The sequence below is a fragment of the Scardinius erythrophthalmus genome, assembly GCF_964197995.2.
Source record: "Scardinius erythrophthalmus genome assembly, chromosome: 9".
Classification (NCBI taxonomy): Eukaryota; Metazoa; Chordata; class Actinopteri; order Cypriniformes; family Leuciscidae; genus Scardinius; species Scardinius erythrophthalmus.
This window is the reverse complement of record NC_138229.1, coordinates 33,135,574-33,150,672: the sequence shown is the minus strand read 5'-3', so window position 1 is coordinate 33,150,672 and position 15,099 is coordinate 33,135,574. Positions and strand designations below refer to the sequence as shown.

Sequence of the window (15,099 nt, the reverse complement as noted above, 5' to 3'; positions counted from 1 at the left end):
ACACTTCCTCGGTAACAAGGACTCTTTGATTAATTAAATCACTGTATTCGCTGAAATAAATTCCCAGAGATGGTTTAAGCAGTTATAGAAGTATTTATTGCAAATATACACAAATATCAATATTGTTTCAAAAAGCAAATGCAAATAAATAAAACTTCAACCCTATTAAGAATGGAATGCATAAAAATACCACATGAAAAAAATACATACACCTCTATGAACAGTTTAGAGTTGCTATTATTTTGGAAAGAAATGCAGCAGTGCAACCCTGCTGCTATTTGCAACAATGGTAAAGATCCTTATACACAGAGTCTCTTTTAGATGCTCATTATGTAATTATTATTATTATTATAATTGAATACCTCATCTAATAAAGATGTGTATTTTGTCAGGACAGTGAAACCTGTTTTTTATTGGTTTGTGCTTTGTTGGTGTCCTCATATTCCAAAAAGGATGCCAGAAAACAGACTGTCTTGGAGAATTGTGAGGGCTGAGCCTGTCCCATTGTCAATGAGAATAGACACATACTCTCCAGCCTGTGAAAGAAGAAATACATTAATGTAGCTTTTTGTTTATTTTATGGTCCACAATGAAGAAGAAAAGTTATTAGATATGTGCTCTTTGTAGCTATGGTTGGTTCACCATTTTCAAGAAGATTGTATATGTAATGACATTGTCATGTGGTTTAACCGTCAAGTATAAAGTAATAACCTATTTTACTTACAAAGATTTTAAATGTATTTTTCAAGGTAAGAAGGTATGAATTTATAAATCATTAGGTTTTGGGTGGTTGTGCCACATGACATTTCACAAGCTGAATTAACTTTGCCTAACATTGTCATAAAAACTTCAAATTAAGATATTTTGAAAAGTCTTATTGACCTGGACTCACAATCATGAGGGTTTATTATTGGCACAAAGGATTCCAGTAATCTGTATAATTCTTGTTCAGTTAAATATGCTTTTTATGATTTGTGTTAAGCTTGTCAGTCAGTCGTACGGTACCTGTAGGTAAAGAGTACCGGTCAGGAGAATGCTGAATACTCCTCCTGTGGCGCTCACTCCAGTCACAGTCTCGAGAGACCTGCATCATTATAAACACATTAATCATGCTTTGGGATTAATTTGCTTGACTGAATGTGTGGTGTTATAATAACAGTTCAAACGGTCAGTGCTATTCATGAGCATGGACCATTACTACTCACACATTACTCTGACAAAGAGACTCTATGCATATGGAGGTCTTGACACTGTCTCTCTGCCTGGCATTAGGCTTCTTCTGAGACTCATTGGATTCTAAGAAAACACAAACACAGATACATGATGCAAAGTTTGAGGGATTGTGACAGGCAAACTCCATTCTTAGTAGTACAGGCACCCCACCCCTGTTCCACTGAGCTTTATCTAAGGGACAGACTGTTGGAAGGGCCACATTTACCACACACTCTCTAAGAGACAGCATGATGCAATCAGGAATAAGTCATTGCATGTGCTTCAGCTTGCAGAATTATGCTATGAAACTTATCTTTAGGGGCCAAGCCCAGAAGGGGATAGCCCGTATTGTATATGGTAGTTTTCTAATTATTATTTTTCCCGAATGGGAGTCAATGGCAGCCCTATCAACGGAACATAGGAAAATGATGAAATTAGGCACATTTGTAGTGATGGTAATGAGTAGTAATTGTACCAGTTTTGGAGTCTCTAGGAAAAAAAAAAGTGCCCCCACCAGTTCAAAAATTCAACATTGAAATGGTTATAACTTCTGAACCCTTTGATCTAGAAAAATGAAACTTAGTACACCTGATTGCACTCATTATGGTGATCACAATCAATGTCTTACATTAAGACTCCGCCCATTACAGTAGTTGCCATTTTGAAAAGTACAGTTTTTCATTTTTTTTTTGCTACTCCTCGTGCAAATTTTGTTCAATTCTTACGAAAATTGGCTCAGATGATCTTTGGGACGGAGCTGCACAGAAATGACTGAACAGATTTTTTTTATTCATCTTTGTTCAAAAGTTATGGTGTCGCAAACTTAACGAGGTCGACCCAAAATTGGTTCAGAGGCTGTATCTCGGCCAAAGTTTGATCAATCGAAACGAAAATTGGTATGCATGTCAAATTCGAGAACAGCACCACCTACAGGTCATGAGATCTGGAAAATGGCTATTTTGGCCAATAACTTTTGAACAGTTTGTCAGAAAATCATGGATTCCTTGTGCCATGCCGAATCCGTGGATACCAATTTTGCCTGGATTAGATGTACCACGTGTCCGCCATTTGAATTTTGTTATAAATTGCAATATCTTTTAAACTATTGACATATCTTTAAAAGATTTTGGTATGGATCATCAACAGCATGTCCTGTAGGTACATGATAAGTTTGAACAGAGCGCCACCTAGTGTTCCAAAGATATACATTTTTTTGCAAAAACACCTATAACATTTGAAAACATTGTTTGAAATTTGATTGCTTTATGTCATTATGTTCCTTGGTTTATGCCAATTCTGATGACATCTCATTTGTCATTTTCCAACATTGTGACTGTCTGCCATATTGAAGCAAATGAAAAACGCTACTACTTTTTTCGCTACTCCTCCTTCAAAACTTTGCTCAATTTTCCCCAATATTTGCTCAGATGTTCTTTGGACCAAGCCGCACAGAAATGACTGAACAGATGTTTGATAGGTGCCACCGTTCTCAAGATATTCCTCTCTGAAGTTGACCTAGTCTGTGTTTGTTGTCTTATGCTAGTTAGCTTAGCACGCTAAATGGTTATTATGTTAACCAGTTGCCATTCTTTCTAATGTGGGTCTTCAGCTATCAGGTTAACCATAAGCTACAATAGCATAGCATGCTAATCTGGTTAACATGTAATGGAAGTTTTTTGTGTACTCATTCTCACACTGAAACCTCTCCTCAGCAGGCTGGTGAACATGCATGAGTGATTAGCTCAACGTGTTACACCATGGATCCCGAATTCTTCGCGTCGTGGGTTCGCAACTCAGTGTGACACGTGCCCAGACCACATGAGGTACTGTGGCAGGAAAAGATGCAGAAGTTACATCTGTTCCAGGCATTGTGCCTAAGAATGATCTCATCTGAAGCTGTCACATACAACATACAGTGCTTTTATGTACAAATTCATAGTTCTTCTTCTTCCAGAATGGTAGTCAATGGCAGCCCTATGAACCACAAGTAGGAAAATTATGAAAATTGGCACACTTGTAGTGATGGTAATGAGTAGTAATCTGACCAATTTTGGATGATTTAATCTAAACTTTTAAATACAATATGCTCTGCATTTACTTCAAAATTATTTTTAATTTTGACTTGATTCTCTCTTGAAACTATTGAATTTCAGCAGCTGTGTAAATGCATGTCTGCCAATTGGCACAACGAGATGAGTGACGAGATGATTTCTGCTGTTTTTGCTCTTCTGGCTCTGCATTGTGCTATAGCCCTTTCAGCGGCTTGCCCTGTATCGCTGCTTGCAGCTATATTTGTTAGTTTTCTTCATCATCATCAATATAATTATTTTTCTTCCGTGTGGGGTGTCTATGGCAGCCCTATCAATGGAAAAGATTAAAAGATTAAATTTGGCACACTTGTAGTGATGGTAATTAAAAGTAATTTGACCAATTTATGGGTCTCTAGGACCAACTGTGTAGTGCCACCACCAGTTGTAAAATTAACTCTTCTAATGGTTTTAACTTTTAAACCATTTGATCTAGAAAAACGAAACTTAGTATACCTGATTCCTCTCTTCATGCTAATCACATCCAACATCTTACATTAAGACTCTGCCCATTATAGTAGTGGCCATTTTTAAAAGTACAGTATTCAGTTTTTTCGCTACCTCTCATTCAAATTTTGCCAATTCTTATGGAAATTGGCTCAGATGATATTTGGACCAAGCCACACAGAAATGACTGAACAGTTTTTTGACATTTGCTACCGTTCCCGAGAAATAACTTTCTGAAGTCGACTGTCACTGTGTTTGTTCTCATATGTGCTTAAATGCTTGCAGTGCTGTTGTGCTTACTTAGCTGCTGTGCTTACAGTACTTGCTGTACTTTTTGCTTGATGTATTTGCTGTGCTTACAATGCTTGTGGTGTTTACAGTGCTTGCTGTACTTGCAATGCCTTCGGGCTTGGCCCCGGATTGCTGCTTGCAGCTATATTTTATATTTCTATCTGTCTAAATGGCAAAGGCATAGAATTTAATAGGGATGCCAGGGACGTGTCCCTACCAATATCCAGCGACCACTGATTTGTCCCTAGCAATAATTTAGATAAAAAATTTATATATATAAATTTAATTTATATATAACCCATGTTGTCCGATTGTGTCATGTTGTTTTTATGTATTACTTATTTTATTTAACCTTTATTTAACCAGGAAATGTCAATTGTGATTAAAAATCTCTTACAAGAGTGTTCTGTGAAAAATGCACAGTTCCTGGTACACAAACGGTTAATAGATCTGAGTCCCGTCTCCCGAACCAACATCGCTAATCCGATTGGCTTTGTTTTTTCTTTCTAACTTGTGAGAGGCCGTAGCTACATTTGATAGTGCGAAGCGGCAAAGCTCCTCCGAAACCTAGATGCGGTAATTGAGGGAAAAATCAACAGTTCTGTGCATGAAAATAAGGGGCAAATCGCGTCACATATTGATTCAGGGACAGTGCATTTTTTTCAATATATGACAATTGCAGGATAAGTGGTAAACCTAAACGCTAGTGTGTGTACACACTTCTTTTTGAGGGGCACTTATAGTGAAAGATTGTGAAAACCGATTATTTTATGTGTGCTCACTAGTTAAAAAGGCTTACAAATCTGCCAAATCATGTTTCTGTTTAAATCTAATGTTTTGCACAGGTTTCTGTGAGGGTAATGGTCAGGGGTGGGGCTTGGTCTGTTGAAGGCTTGGTCTTGTCCTGTTTGATCAAGTTGAAACCCTTGTCAGGCTGATTTTAGTCATCCTAACCTCATCAGCTGGGGCTGAAAGAAGTTTCAGTGCTCTTAGGAGACTGAAAACATGGCCCAGAACAAGAATGGCAAAAAGTGAGACTTAACAGTATTGCTGTGTGCCATGTCCATCAGGACAAACTGGACACTGTTGATGTGAAACAAATATGCCAACAGTTCATTTCTGTTAATGACAGATGTAGACGTGTTTAGCTTCTTCAAATAGCAAGGAACAAGACAGTACACACATTGGCATTAACTATTGCATTGCACTATGAACAGAGTAAAGGTAAGTCTCGGTTAAACTGCCTCCTTGTCATTATTAGTTACCTGTAACATTACAGAATTCGTTAATTAACATACTGTTAAGGTCAATATAGACTTAATACATTGTCTTATTAATTTACTGAACCCTCAGCTTGTGTCACAGTATGTGGCTGATAATGACCATGGTGACAAACAGGTAGGGAAAGGAAGACTTAGGCGGGACAGAAAGCCTCCTGGCAATACAGGAAACAAGGGAGGCGCCGGTAGTTCAGGAAGCCAGGGAAGATCGGCCTCCATGACCTTGCCTGGCCTAGCCATCACTGAACTCTAGTCAGGGGCTGGAACCATCACTGGGCTCTGGTCAGGGGCTGGGCCATCACTGGGCTCTGGTCAGGAGCTGGAGCCATCACTGGGCTCTGGTCAGGCGCTGGAGCCATCACTGGGCTCTGGTCAGGCGCTGGAGCCATCACTGGGCTCTGGTCAGGAGCTGGAGCCATCACTGGACTCTGGTCAGGGGCTGGAGCCATCACTGGACTCTGGTCAGGGGCTGGAGCCATCACTGGACTCTGGTCAGGGGCTGGAGCCATCACTGGACTCTGGTCAGGGGCTGGAGCCATCACTGGGCTCTGGTCAGGAGCTGGAGCCATCACTGGACTATGGTCAGGGGCTGGAGCCATCACTGGACTATGGTCAGGGGCTGGAGTGGATGTGTGTGTGGCCCAAACACACATAACAGCAGCAACATAAATGGGCAGAGACAGGAAGGGCAGGCTCTGGAATTTCACTCACTGGAAAAGACAGTGGAATTTCACTCACTGGAACAGACTCAGGAGTTTCTCTCACTGGAACAGACTCAGGAATTTCACACACTGGAACAGGCTTGGGATCTTCTATACCTGGAACAGACTCGGGAACAACTCTCACTAGAATGGACTCGGGAACTTCTCTCACTGAAACGGACTCTGGAATTTGTTTCACCGGGACGGACTCAAGAATTTCTCTCACTGGAACAGATTCGGGAATTTCACACACTGGAACAGGCTCGGTAATTTCACTCACTGGGATGGACACGAGATCCACAGATAGCCAGAACCCACTTCATGAAGTCTGCAAAGGTCCCTCGAGGACCATCAATGGACAGGCAAATTCCTTGTGTTGTCCTTAAGGGTTATTCCTTGCTGTTCAAGACAGAAGGAAGTTCTAGTTGGACTGCTGGCAAGTCCATACCTCAGTCTTTGTCTGGGTCTTGTGTTCTGTCACGATATGTGGCTGATAATAAAGCGCACAACGAGGAATTAAACAAAATAGTCTTTTAATTAAATAATAAACAGGAGTAGACCGAGGAGAAACACAACCACATTACTCAAATACATTACCAATGCAAAACAAGGAACTAACTGAAACAGAGGGCTTAAATACAGAGCAAACAGAGGGAGAAACTAACTAGACACACCTGAACTGAGGAACCTAATCAATTAGTTTCCATGGTGACAAACATTTGATTTCAAAATCAAACCTACGCCCTTGCTAAATGGAACAACTTAATTACCTGCCAATGCATATAGTTTAGCTTACAGTTACATGCATTCCTTGCATACTGCTACATATGCAAATAAACAATGTGTCAAATGAGTTGGATGCCTAAAAACACAATATATTCATGATTTAGAACCACTTAAAGGACAAGTTCGGTATTTTACACTTAAAGCCCTGTTTTCAGATCGTTTCTGATGAAATACAATGGTTAAGATTGAAATTTGGACAAATGCTGCTGGCCCGAGAATTTTCGGTTTCTGTGGTAGCACCCCCCCACCTACACAATGGTTGCATAGGTGCACTGGAACAATCCTTCCTAAAACGCATTAAACTTTCGTTTACAAAGACGTGAAACTCACCGAGTGGTCAGGGGTGTTCACTGATATGCTCACACAAAAATCGCTGCAAAAGATGCTTTCCAACAGGTGTTTTACCATTCATTGTAAAACTGTGGACCTATTTTTCCAAACGCCTCACACCCGTACATTCTTCCGTTGAGAGCTTGAATAATAGACACTCCAGCCCAGTTGAGGCCAACCGGCGGAGTAATACGGTACCTCACAGCACATCCAATACAAGTCAATGGAGTTGGACAAAACTACGATAAAACCTGTTGGAAAGCATCTTTTGCAGCAATTTTTGTGTGAGCATATCAGTGAACACCCCTGACCACTCGGTGAGTTTCACGTCTTTGTAAACGAAAGTTTAATGCGTTTTAGGAAGGATTGTTCCAGTGCACCTATGCAACCATTGTGTAGGTGGGGGGGTGCTACCACAGAAACCGAAAATTCTCGGGCCAGCAGCATTTGTCCAAATTTCAATCTTAACCATTGTATTTCATCAGAAACGATCTGAAAAAAGGGCTTTAAGTGTAAAATACTGAACTTGTCCTTTAATAAAGATCCACTTTCCTGCAGAGTTTAGCTCAAACCCTAATCAAACACAAGCTAATCAAGGTCTTCAAGATTACTAGAAAGCTACAGGGTAGTCAGTTTGAACAGGGTTGGAGCTAGACTCCAGAGATATTACCCCTGCTGCATGACATACTGTGTCCATGGACACCAATGTGCCACGCGAGCTGGGGAGCCATCAGATTAAAAAAGAACTGCAAGCCAGTGTTCAAGGCTGGGAATCATACCTTTAGGGGTACAACAGCTTGTCAATGGGGCAGTTCCCTCAAAAGTACACCTACTGCACCTCCCCTACACCTTAAATCTGCACTAAGAAGCTTTGTTTGGCAATAAATTAGATAGATAGATAGACAGTAGGGCTGGGCGATATATCGCATGACATTGTTATGCGCATCTCGTCAGTAAAGCCGGTTTATCGCATTAATTATCACGGACGTATCGCCTGCGATAATTAATGTGATATGGCTCAGCTTATCAGTGAACAACGGCTCTGTGTAGTAAATGCCGCTCCATCTGAAAGCACTTACTGACGAGATGCGCATAACAATGTCATGCGATATATGTCCCAGCCCTGATAGATAGATAGATAGATAGATAGATAGATAGATAGATAGATAGATAGATAGATAGATAGATAGATAGATAGATAGATAGATAGATAGATAGATAGATAGATAGATAGATAGATAGATAGATATTCATTCTTGCGTGTTAACGTCATGTCAGTAAACGCAAAAGAAGGTCCAGCTACTATATTGTGTGTGCTGAGGAGTAGTTGTAGCTTGTTTCTGCAATAAATAGTATTGTTGTGTAGAAAATAACTAGTCATCTAGCTAACATGTAATATGGACAGTTAAAACAGCAACCCTCACTGACCTCTGGGGAATCACCATTTGTCAAAACAAAGAAAACTCAAACGGTCAACAATTTGCATTCAAAAAGGGAAAGCACCAGATCCTGTGCCAAAACAAGATCCATACCACAATGGTAGATATGATACTTGCTCAATTGACTTTTAAATTCTTCTTACTGTCTTGGTGCAGCAACAGATCCGATATCTGATATGGTGATCAGCCATAACCATGTGGTTTCCTTAAACCATCAGATTCATCTGCACAGAAGTGCAGTGCTGAACCACAACTTACATTAAAGAACTACTCTGCAAGTAACACACAATTTTATGTTTCAACCACAAATGGCAATAGAGAGACTAAAGTGCTTAGGGCAGCTTTGAGGTATTAATATATACCCTTTAGGGCAGGGATGACCAACTCTTAACCTGAAGGGCAATGTTCAGCTCCATGCCAAATCAAACACACCTGCCTGTAATTTTCAAGTAATCCTTGAAGACTTTGGTTAGATTTTTCAGGTGTGCTAGACTAGAGATGGAGCTAAACTCTGCAGGACAGTGGCCCTCCAGGACCGGAGTTGCCCATCTCTGTTAGATAGGGTACAAATACATTTCATGTAAATAAGTACAGTGGGAGTCCTTTTGAAGTTTTGAAGAAACTGCCCATGAAAAGCTAGTCTAAAGGTAAAAAAAAAATGTCTGACAATATAAAGAAAGCACTTAGTATACAGAAATGTAGATGCAATCTCTGTTTTAGGACTTTAAGTTTTAGAGCTTGTAATGTCGATTTTCTCTCAAAAGCACAATGTGCCGAGCACAATGTTTTAATATAAACTAAGGCTGTTACCATATTTTCAAGTTCAGGAGCATGAAGTTTAACCATAGTTTAACCATATTGGTTGATAACAAATCTGAATATTGGGGAGATTTATGAACTACGTACCGAGTAGCAGACTAGCTGTGAGCTGATAGAACCCAGACACTGGAGCTGTGTACCGGCCACTGCTGGCGTTAAAGCCCTGTCCTCTCTGATGGAACTGCTCTGTGTTTGAGGGCTGTTTGAGGAAAACACACAGAAATGGAATTATTGAATATGCCTTTGCCGATCTCTTCCTTCGCCAACCCTTCTCCACTGCTTTACCAGTCTGTTTCACCATCAGCCAACGCTAACATTGCTGCTAAACCATTATCTAGAAGTTAGGGCTACTTCAGGCAAAGGAAAGCCTAATTAAGAGATTAACTTTAATTTCTCAGCTCTGGGATATGCTATATCATGGTTAATAAATGGAGTAGTGTTAATAAATAAACACTCACAGTGTTGAAGGGCTGGAGCTCCTGCAGACTGCGACGGTGGACCAGCAGGTTGTGGTGCAGTCGGCAACGGAAAGCCGTGGCCACACGAGGAGGTTGATCGCAGAGCAAACAGTGAGTTCCTACCATCTCTGAGTTGAAAGATAATAGCAGGATTATAATGTTCCTTTGTCAAAAGCACAATTAATTCCCATCTGACTGCATTGTTTAACACGGGACAAGGTATAACCCAGTAGACTAGGCACTTTCTCAGACACAAAAACACTGAAATACAGCCAGTGGAAAATGGTTGAGATTGTCTTTGACCGACACTTGGCTGCAAAAAAATTCATTAAACAATCTCACGGTGAATAAAAGATGTAAATATTTGGAGTGTTTGAGTGTGTGTATGAGCAGACAGAGTGGATGGAAGTGTGAGGGAATGTGAATGCTAGAATGTATAAGCGTGCGGCGCCACTGCACTTTTCTGTGTGAATAAGAGCCTTTATGTTTTATATTGCTGTCAGAACAGCCTGCAGCTCACTGCACCAGAGCACAAACAGACCTGTGTCTGCTTTCCTGGCAATGCTCCAACACTCATTCCACACACACATGCACGCACACACACACACACACACACACACACACACACACACACACACACAAAATCTGGAATCCGTGGAATTCTTTGGCCAGGCCAAGTCAAATCCACGTCCTGGAAAATTACACCTATTAAGAGATCAGGCCAGCCCACAAACAGACTTGCAGCCGCCCCAACAAATGAGCATGACAACACACATCCCAAACATCAAGCAATGCTGAAAGTGATTTAGCCAAAACAAAAACACATACAGCTGTTAAAGACCACTAAAACCGACATATTCCAATGTTTAACAAACTCTTTGAAAGGTGTTGATGTCAAAACTTAATACTTAATACCAGTAGAACTAATTTGTGCACCTGCATCTGGAGTCTTTGTGTAGTTTGAATCCATCACTCTGAAAAAACTATTACACAAGTGCACTGAATCTTTAGATGATGCACGGTGTAGACCAAAGGGACAACCTACAACCTACAAAGTCACAATAGTGTTTATGAACACTATGAACAGTGGTTGTCAATCCTGGTCCTGGAGACCCACCTCTCTGTACATTTTCCATGTCTCTCTTATCTGACACTTTCTCCTGACAAGCTGGTGATCTGAATCCACTTACCAAATGGAATCTTAACAAGTTTTAGATCTTGCTCAGGTCTGCCAGATGGATGTATAATGAGATTTTTTTTCTGTTTTGTATGGTACAATTGGTAATGGTGTGTGAATGGGCCAAAAATCCCAGTATACCTTTCAGTTTGACTTGGAAGTCCTGTATCAACTCTGCATGATGAGGCAGTAGGGGGCCTGGAGGACCAGGAGGCCCCTGGGGACCAGGAGGGCCTGGTGGACCTGGAAGGCCATGCTAGACATGTAGAAAATGTTCAAGTTACATTGCATAATCAGAGAAATCCATTTGGAGGGGTGAAGGATTAGACACATTCTCATAGTAGACATGTTATTACATAGGCCTCATTAGGTTTATTTGCGTGTGCTGTGCTAAATCTGTGTTCATTGTTCAATATATCAATGACCTTATTCTATGTATTAAAAATATTCACATGGTGTGTAAGTAGCAGAGATTACCTTGGAGAGTTTTTTATTTCCTTTTGGTTTCTTATTTCCACCCTTGTTGGAGTTGTCCCTAAAGACTTTCCATGTCCTGTGGGGGCTCACGATGGTTATGTCAGAGTATACAGTCTCCTGTAAAAGTTAAGCATCTCAGGGCTTTAAACTATGTAAGCAAACTTTCACAAGAGCAAATATGCAAACTCTTCCTGTAGAAAGGGATCAGTTTTTATGATCATTCTACATATATCCTATCGTTATATCATTATACATATATCCTATCATTATACATATACTTTCCTTTTCATTTTGTGTATATATATATATATATATATATATATATATATATATTTATATATATAGATACAATATTTTGCAAAAACCAAGTGAGCTTTACGGGATCATTATTGGAACCACAAGCAATTATTACACATGCACCTGTGGAACAGTCCTTAAGACGCTAACAGTTTACAGGTGGTAGACAGTTAAGGTCACAGTTACAATAACTTAGGACACTAAAGAGACTCTGAGAAGCACCAGGAGAAAGATGGCCAGAGTCCCTGATCACCTGCGTGAACATGCCATATTCCTGCTGCAGGAGACATGAGGACTGCAGATGTGAACAGAGTTCACAAACTGCAATGTCCGTAATGTAAGAGGCCTAAGAGGCCAGTGCAAATGGGAGACAGGAAGGATAACGGATCTGAACGTCTTTGCAGTGCCAAACCACATGTAACCATAAGCAAGAACTGGTGCAAATTTGGTGCAGTCCACGAGGATGAGATGCACTGTAGTATTAAAGCAGCTGGTGACTGCTACATTTTTCAAGCTCATATATCTGTGAAATTTGTCTGTGAATGTCTCAGTTGTCGAATCTTTTTATGATCATAAAAATATTTACACGTTAAGAAATCTGATGGAAAAAAAGTCAAAAGTGGGAGGATATTCCCCCCCCTTTTTTTTGCTGAGTTTGTAAACACAATTTTACACTGAGTTTGTATAAAGTTTTTTTTTTTTAATAAATATTCCCTCATGTCTAATGGTTTTCACACCCATAAAGTAAAACTCAAAGATTTCAGAGTGTCATTGTGTAAGCCTTGACAGGTGTACAGCAGGTGTGTGTATGGCATTTGACTTACAGGGCTCTCAGTGCTGACTGTGTTGTTCTCCTCCTGGAGCTCCAAACTCTCCTCACTCTCTTGTGTGGTGCAGGCGGTCAGCAGTAAACTCAGCAGAAAGGCCAGCAGTGCCCCTCTTGCCCCTCTCGTCCCACGCCTGAGTTTCATCCTGCAGTGTCTAACTCACGTCTAACTCACTCAACCCCTTCTTAGTATCTCAATGCACAATTTCCATTCCAAACCAGAGAGGTGACCAGAAGTCCTGAGGGTAACACAATGGAATCGGCCCTTAGAAAACAAGGATATCCAAAAAGTGGAGGTGAGAAATTAGAGTGCTGGTTCTTCAAAGTGAACACGCTTTGAAAAGAGTCCTTTAGCTGATAGTGGCACTTGATGATTTGGTCTGTGATCTACCAACGTTCTACTTTCATTTCCGGGGTGTTTTTTTGAGATGGAGAAGAAAATCCGTCCTCAGATTAGTTCATGTTTTGATTGTCCTCAGCACGGAGAGTTCAGAGATCCATGAGTGTTGTCCATAGGGCCTCACTACTCTTCTACCCATTCACAGTCAGTCTGTCCCCTGTGACAGCCAAGATCCTCTGTGCCTCCTGGTTATAGTCTAAACTGTCTGAGTTTGAGTTATGGATGTTCAGCGTATGTGTTATAGTCACCCACTGTGTGTAGGTGTGTATTCCATAAATACATGTGTGTGGTTATGTGAATTATTTGTTGATTGTTAGTGTCTGTTGCTGAGTTGCGGTGTGATTACCTGTGATAAACCCTGTGTGTGTGGTACACTCAGTCTCTCTCTGTGGGTGGTATCTCCACTTCTTCTCTCTGTTTTAATAGTGTTTGATTGTCTTCTGCTTTTCCCTGGTACTTTGCAAAGATCCGTCTGTTTATATTTTCAGTAATTCCTTCAGTGATGATAATTTTTTTTCTTTTTTGCCGGTCGAGGCCCCCTTTGCCAGGCTCCAGTTTATTCCACATCTATGTCAGTGGCCCTCTCAGAAATGATTTTTCTGTTTTGAAGGATTCCTTTTCGCGCTCCTCTCTTTTTAGCTTCCTCTCAGTCCAGACTCCTCCTCCTCCTCTTCTAGTTTGTCAGCTCCTCCTGATATCTGTCGCTGGATCTTGACCTGTCACTTTGTCTCTCTTCAGCCTCCATGCTATTTATCTGAACTCTCAATTTATCTGATCTCTCTCTGTCTCCTACACTGAGTTCCTTGGTCCCTTCTTTCGTTTGTCTTGTGTTTGGCTCATTCGTGTTTCTCTGCCAGCCCTTTCTCTCTCCATCATCCTCAGCTGCAGGGTCCTAGTGCCTCTTTTATGGGTTTATACAGTTTATACAGATGATTTCCAGTGATGGAAATCTAACAAATTTAAAATGTCAGAAATATGACAAAGATAGTGTTAATTTAGTCTCTATCCTAAATTTGCAAGCAGTGAGAGACCTTTGGGTGTGGCAGAAATGTGCATTGCAGATATGCAAAAATGTACTGGGAAAAATGATGACAGTTGAGATGAAAGTTGCACACTGTCTTGTAGCAAACCACCACACCTCTCTTTTTATCAGTCTTCTGCTCTTGCTTTTTCCTGGCTGAGAGTACAGCATCTGTGTGGTTTTTAGACTAGACCACAACTGGGCATGAAACTAATGAAGCTTTAAAAATGCTGGAGTCTGTGAGCCTAATTAAATGTCATTATTTTCAAAATTGAAACAAGGTATTATTGGCACAGTCTTTTGGCAAATTTTGTTTAACCATCTGGTGCTCTTCGCATGTCGGTCAAAAATGACCGAAATGTTTTTTTTGTGTGTTTTTTCCCCCCCCAATGGAATTAATGTACTATCGATAATGTATTTTATTTAATATTTTGTGTTTTTAGGGGATTTATTGTACTAAGTTATATTTACACTGTATTTATAATCCATTTATTCACTTTTTGAGCATAGAAAATTAAAATTTCCAACTTCAACTGTCGTAAATCTTGAATGCTTTAGAGCGCAGGCTTAAGTTTGATCTCTCTTCAAAGACGACACTTGGCAGATTATTGCTTAAGTGAAAAAAAGTTTTAAAAAGTGAACTTAAAAAAGAGATACAGAATTGTGTGTATTGTTCTGAATTTTTTATATATATATGAAATATATATTTTCAAAAACAACTTCTAAACTAATCTAAACTTCAGCCTTCAGCCTTCAAACTTTGAGCCTGATATCTAAAAAAATGAGCTTTCAGAAAGATTTTGTTTGGCCGCAGTACCAAAAGTTTCCACTAGATGAAATTCATCCCCCATTCATTTCCAATTCGCTTATTTTTGGCCGCGAGGAGCACAAGTGTGACTATTTTTTTCAGGACCATTTAACCTGAATCATGTCCATGATTTTTTTTATTTATTTTTTATTTTCACATAGGCCAGTGCCAAAACTTTTACCAAACTTTACCAACAAATGTAAAATTCTTCGGTCGAAAATGACCACCAGAGCGATCAGGAAA

The 15,099-nt window shown here is 40.2% G+C and overlaps 1 protein-coding gene across 1 annotated transcript; it reads right to left on the bottom strand.

Annotated features, from left to right (window-relative positions):
• Positions 1-73: 73 nt before the first annotated feature.
• Positions 74-13,876, bottom strand: LOC308696096 (erythroferrone). The gene is made up of 8 exons (XM_081374476.1): positions 12,626-13,876; positions 11,505-11,621; positions 11,169-11,283; positions 9,851-9,978; positions 9,480-9,591; positions 1,206-1,296; positions 1,006-1,084; positions 74-536 (listed from the first exon to the last, which is right to left on the bottom strand). The coding sequence occupies exons 1-8, from the start codon at positions 12,770-12,772 to the stop codon at positions 438-440; spliced, it is 888 nt and encodes a 295-aa protein (XP_081230602.1). The 5' UTR covers positions 12,773-13,876; the 3' UTR covers positions 74-437.
• Between the last annotated feature and the right edge of the window lie 1,223 nt (positions 13,877-15,099).

What these genes read in the sequence shown, in the direction of transcription:
- LOC308696096 (XM_081374476.1), bottom strand. Translation starts at nt 12,772, where the DNA reads ATGAAACTCAGGCGTGGGACGAGAGGGGCAAGAGGGGCACTGCTGGCC. An exon ending in CAGTCAGCACTGAGAGCCCT is followed by an intron (nt 11,622 to 12,625) that starts GTAAGTCAAATG and finishes TAACTTTTACAG; the next exon opens with GAGACTGTATACTCTGACAT. An exon ending in CACAGCTAGTCTGCTACTCG is followed by an intron (nt 1,297 to 9,479) that starts GTACGTAGTTCA and finishes GTGTTTTCTTAG; the next exon opens with AATCCAATGAGTCTCAGAAG.